The sequence below is a fragment of the Salvia splendens genome, chromosome 20, assembly GCF_004379255.2.
Source record: "Salvia splendens isolate huo1 chromosome 20, SspV2, whole genome shotgun sequence".
Lineage (NCBI taxonomy): Eukaryota > Viridiplantae > Streptophyta > Magnoliopsida > Lamiales > Lamiaceae > Salvia > Salvia splendens.
In genome coordinates, this window is record NC_056051.1 from 12,047,451 (window position 1) to 12,052,777 (window position 5,327).

At 37.8% G+C, this 5,327-nt stretch overlaps 1 protein-coding gene across 1 annotated transcript; it reads right to left on the reverse strand.

The window, feature by feature from the left end:
• Positions 1-243: 243 nt before the first annotated feature.
• On the reverse strand, positions 244-5,046 carry LOC121781983 (protein APEM9-like). Its single transcript, XM_042179678.1, has 6 exons — positions 4,838-5,046; positions 4,556-4,741; positions 4,380-4,457; positions 2,419-2,704; positions 1,252-1,586; positions 244-577 (listed from the first exon to the last, which is right to left on the reverse strand). Exons 1-6 carry the CDS (start codon positions 4,891-4,893, stop codon positions 448-450), a joined length of 1,071 nt encoding a protein of 356 aa, XP_042035612.1. The 5' UTR covers positions 4,894-5,046; the 3' UTR covers positions 244-447.
• Positions 5,047-5,327: the final 281 nt, after the last annotated feature.

Sequence of the window (5,327 nt, forward strand, 5' to 3'; positions counted from 1 at the left end):
AATTCTATTTATCAAACTTGACTTTAAAAAAACTTTAAATCCTAACGAATTCGATGACAATTCTCACGCTTTCTTCATACTTCTTCTTCTTCACTCCACTTTGCATACGCTTCGTTCTTTGCCTTCTAATCCTGCGAAGCCACACTGGACTCCATTCCTCAGAATCAGCTTAGCCAACTTAAGACTTCGGTCCACTCCACCGGGGTTCTTCTCAAGCATTGTTTGGATTCAAAGCGAGTGACGGAACATAAAAATTAACATATGTTTATTAGAATATAGGAAAAAACAGATGCATTCATTGCATTTATAGTAACACAGCCTAGCAATTTAATAAACTCTTCAGCAATTTCCCTACACAAAGAGCAAGAGTATCATTTCACAATTTCCCTCAAATCTCACTGGATTGTTGTACGGTTCATTCCCATTGAACTGGCAGGCAGTGTCCAGTCAGCGGCTCCCTCGTGTCGAGTTAGGCAAAGTTTGGACAGCAGCTAGGGGATTTACTTGGTATGAGAATGCAAGTTGCCACAGGTCCAAAAAAGCCTTCCTAAAGGAGAGAGCATGCTTAACAAGAAACCTGCATCAGCACAACAAGTAGAGAGGTTTCTATGTAAATCCTTACTAATAGTTAACTGAAGAGACTCAAGTCATAGTACGATAGATGTGATTAAACCAGATTCTGTGCAAAATTTAAGCAAAATAAAATATGCATCTCTTCTCTATTGTATCAACTGACAGGGATTGTAAAATTGCCCAAACATCCGCAAACAAATTCAGTTAGCACTAAGAAGAACAAGGTTTCGTACAACTAGCTATAAGTCGAGAACAAGGAATACGAAGATGCACTAATGCAAAGACTAAAAAGACTACAAAGTGTTACACTTGAAAAACATCCAAGTTGTATAATATGCTGATTTTTCAAATTTATAGATATTACAGTCGATGTCAATGTATGGTTGAATCCTCACTCCTCAGTCAAGTAATGATTGCACAAATATGACTTTTAGTTTGGAGCAGTTATAAAGAGATTCCTTCGATTCAATTGAAGCAGAATTAATTATACTGCCCTTCCAAGACTATCACATTTTTAGCTGTGAGCTAGAGAAAACTATGAAATGGATAGAGCAAGTATTGCAAAAGATTGCAACAGTCTGTCAGCGAGTTGTTAACTATTGAAATAGAGAATCATGATAAGTAAAATCTAAAAATGATACCAATGATTTCCACCAGTGAGGCCAAGAGTATTCTTACCTCTTCAACATGGCTTGCTTTTTTCTTGTGATGTAAAACATGATCAACAGCAGAGATGCCAACAGAAATTTCCCACTTGGTATTGATAATTGAACATTGCCTAACTTCACTTTAAAAGTCGGAAACCACGAGTAATATGGAACTCTGTCACGAGAAAGTTTCAGAATTTCCGCCTTTGCTGTATTATTCTGTTCATGAGTAGGGAATCCTGGTGCGTTATCTTTCTGATGTTCATTATATGGTGTTTGATCTTTTAAGAATTCATGTCTGTATATAGAAGTTTGAGATGAACTGGTCATGGAAGAACTCATTGATTGTAAGCGCCTCAGAAGAACCTGCTAGACAATAACAGAAGCAATTATTCCCTCCGTCCCTGAAAAATATGAACATTTGGTTCGGCACGGGTTTTAATTCATAATTGGTAAAATAAGAGAGAGACAGAAAGAAAAAGTAATTAAATTACTGTTAGTGGATAATGCGTCCCACCTCATTAGAGAGTAAAGAGTTTCCAAAATTAGAATGTTCATACTTCTTAGAGATGGATAAAAAGGAAATGTTCATACTTTTCAAGGACGGAGAGAGTATGTAACAGCAGAAAGTTTCTACTGAAATTACATAAATTAGTTACTTATGGATATTGTTCATGAGCAGCAATGTACCACAAACCATAGTATATAGATCTAATAGAACAACCCATACAAAATGAATATTAATTTGGAAAGAAGCCCAAGTATCAAATAACCCAAGGGATCCACACACACGTCAGTGTGATTTGATCCAACAAAGTGCATTTCATGGTATTTCAATCCGAGAGTTGAAAAAACGAATGATGACACACCAACCATTATAGCGTTCGATACTGACTTCCCACAAAATCCTTAGCTTCTACTTGTCAGATCTCCATTTCAAATTACAGATAAATGGGCAAACAGTTTAGATGATTCTTAACTTTAGTGAGGCCTTGTCATATGCAAATATTTAAGCAGATATATAAATTTTACCAAGTTGTTATATACACAACCATTGGTCAATAGTAATGATTGGTTAATTGAAAGGATGATGGCATAATGCATAACAAAGTCACTCTGAAGAGCTGTGAAATTAGAAATGACATAAGATATTGGACGCTATGAAATTATAAAAAGGATAAGACATTTCTTATGTTACCTGACGCTTCTCCATGGGCAGAACAGCCTTTTCTACCCAGGATATGGCCAGGTTTGTGTCTTTCAGAGTTGTAGCAAGAAGTGTCACAACATAGAGCTCGACAACTTCTAAATACTTGTCAACACTGATAAAAAATGGATAGTGAGATCCTCCTGTATCAGCTACCCTAGCTTCTTCACCTAAAAGAGGATGGTATTTGTCATCCACATACGTCCAGCTGTTTACAAATTCCTCAAGAAAACCTTGGGCAATATTTGAGAGGCCCTCCGACAATTGAAAGCACACCCTGTGGGGCAATAAAACAGTCACCCTTGCTGACATAATGATGTTTAACTTAAGATATCCAATGTAGCAGAATAAGCGCTAGGAAAAGGATAGTGCATGATTAGGCTTCCTATATAGGAGATTTTCACTGCTACATCCAACTCTCAGATCGAATAACATATATCTTCAGATCCCCACTTGCCTTCATTCTGACAACCAACCTAGATGCCAGTTGTATCAGAGTCAACTATAAAGTCCCTATATAAGACTAATTTTATCCGAAAACCACGAGATTCTGAAAATTGGAGAACTCAAAGTAAGGGCTTTGGGAGGATAAGGAAAATCTCTAATTAGCCTTCTCTTGACAAATGCTTTTACTCCCTCTGCCCCATAAAAATATGTGCATTTGAAATGACACGGGAATTAATGCACAATTGGTATAGTAAGAGAGAGGAGTAGAAGGGTAGTTAAAGTAATGTTAGTTGATAATGGGACCCATATTATTATTAGTGTTTAATGAGTTGTATTGGTGGGCTATAGTGGTTTACTCCCTCCGCCCAATTCTAAAGGACACATTTTCCTTTTTAGGATGTCTCACTCTAAATGACACATTTCTAAATATAGAAATATCACTCTCTATTTTTCCATCTCTCTTACTTTATTCTCCCCACTTTGCTCACAAAACAACACTACATAAAATCCCGTGCCGAATTAGAAATGCTCCACTTAGAGTGGGACGGAGTAAGTTGTAAACAAATTGATACATATGGGTAAAGAGTTGGGCACAAATTTCCATAAATGGAAATGCCCATATTTCTATGGGACGGGCGGAAATGGAAAGTGCACATATTTTTATGGGACGGAGGGAGTATTTTTTTCCTTCAACACCACAATAAAACACCACTACTATTGCATAAAACTAATAAGCACATTCACATATGTAGAGCTCATGTATTAAGTTAGAGGACAAGTCCTACCCATGCTCCCTTTTGTACTATAGAAAGAGGGTGCACATGCCCATGCTCCAAAAAATGCCTAGGGTTGGCTTATCAGCTGGAGTAATACAATTGCATGGGAGAAACATTTTTTCAAATAATCCTAAGACAAATCCTAAAGCATGCAAAATCTCTAGTTAAGAACCATGGAGTTGGACTAAGAGGCTGTTTAGCTGAGCTTATAAGCTATTTAGGGCTCTTGAAAAATGTTATGGGAAAGTAAGCTCCTCAATCCCACCTTATTATTATATAATCTTATAAGGAACAATGAATTATCAAAAACAATCCTCCTATTGATTTTAAATCACTTTGACAATCTATGAGTTAAAAGCTCAATTGTCAAAACAGTTTGACAATCTATAAGCTCTTGACACATTACATCTTATAAGCTCTCAAACATCTTAATAAGCTCTCTAAAATAAGCTTATAAAAGCACCTTCTAAATCACAACAAGTAGAATCATGTGACGCCCGACTTTTCCTATTCCCATTTGTTTCGGGCTATGGTTGAGTTGTGTTGATTTCCCCTTTCTTCCCCGCTTCTTTAACCCTCCCCTAGTCGCGATCAACTGTGTTTTCTATCCTTAGAAAATGCGGGCGTGACAAATATCTAAACTTTGAAACAATCCTTACTCCACATAACCACATCCCTTAAATTCAAACTAAATATTGCGGAAAAACAAAAGCAAAGTAAAAAACGTACCCCGACACGAAAACCTGAACAGGAATGCGATTGACTGAACCAAATAACAGTGTGAGCTCCTTCAATATCTCCGACGTCCTGCAAATAACAGGGGAAATATAAACACCACCACTAAGCCGAAATCTAGGAGGCTTTTATTAAAAAAACAACAGAAATTAAAGAAAGTTAGTATTGACCTCGTCAATTGTTTCATGGATTGTACGAGAACCATGGCAGCTGATTCCAGCATATCAATCCATTCATCTTCGAAGCTCTCCGGAAATTCCGAAACCTGATTGATGCGGTTATTATTCTGGAGCAATTGTTTAAGAATAGTGGAAGACAACGAGGCCGCCTCATCGAACAAGCAGCAGACGAGGTAACTGCAAATCGGATTACAAAATTATAGTAAATGTGAAGATGAAACCGCGAAATTTCAGGCGACGAGAATGAATAGCAGCAGTAGGTTAAGTTGTTACTTTTCAGCGATGTCAATTTGTTCCCAGATTGACCAGCTTTCATCCCTAATATCCATTTTCCCTTCCAATTCTCTCTCTGCTTCTCTGTATTTCGGTTCCCCTTTCTAGAGATGCGAGCGAAACAGAGAGGATATGGTAAATCGAAATCGAAATCGAAATCGAAATCAAAATCAAAATCGATATACTCCTTTATTTTTTTTTCTTTTCTTTTTTAAATTCTCACTCGTCATATATACGTACAGAAACTAGAATTGAAGTTTAGACTTTTAGAGCATCTCCAATGGCGGTGAGCGGGCTGGCTAGCCGATTTCCGGCGCTCGCCGGTCCGCTCGCCGAACCATTGGAACCGGCGAGCGCCATTTCGGCGAAAAAATCGGCGAGCTCTGGCCGATTCGCGAGCGCTCGCCGGTCTGCTCGCCGCCATTGCAGGCTCAGGACCGGCGAGCGAATTTAATGTTTTTTTTTAAATTTTCGAAACACTATATATACG

Bases quoted from the DNA above. Each gene is read 5' to 3' on its own strand.
- LOC121781983 (XM_042179678.1), bottom strand. From the start codon at position 4,893: ATGGATATTAGGGATGAAAGCTGGTCAATCTGGGAACAAATTGACATC. The intron at 2,705-4,379 runs GTACGTTTTTTA...ATTGCCCCACAG, and splicing joins GTTCAGGTTTTCGTGTCGGG to GGTGTGCTTTCAATTGTCGG. The intron at 578-1,251 runs GTAAGAATACTC...GTGCTGATGCAG, and splicing joins AAGCAAGCCATGTTGAAGAG to GTTTCTTGTTAAGCATGCTC.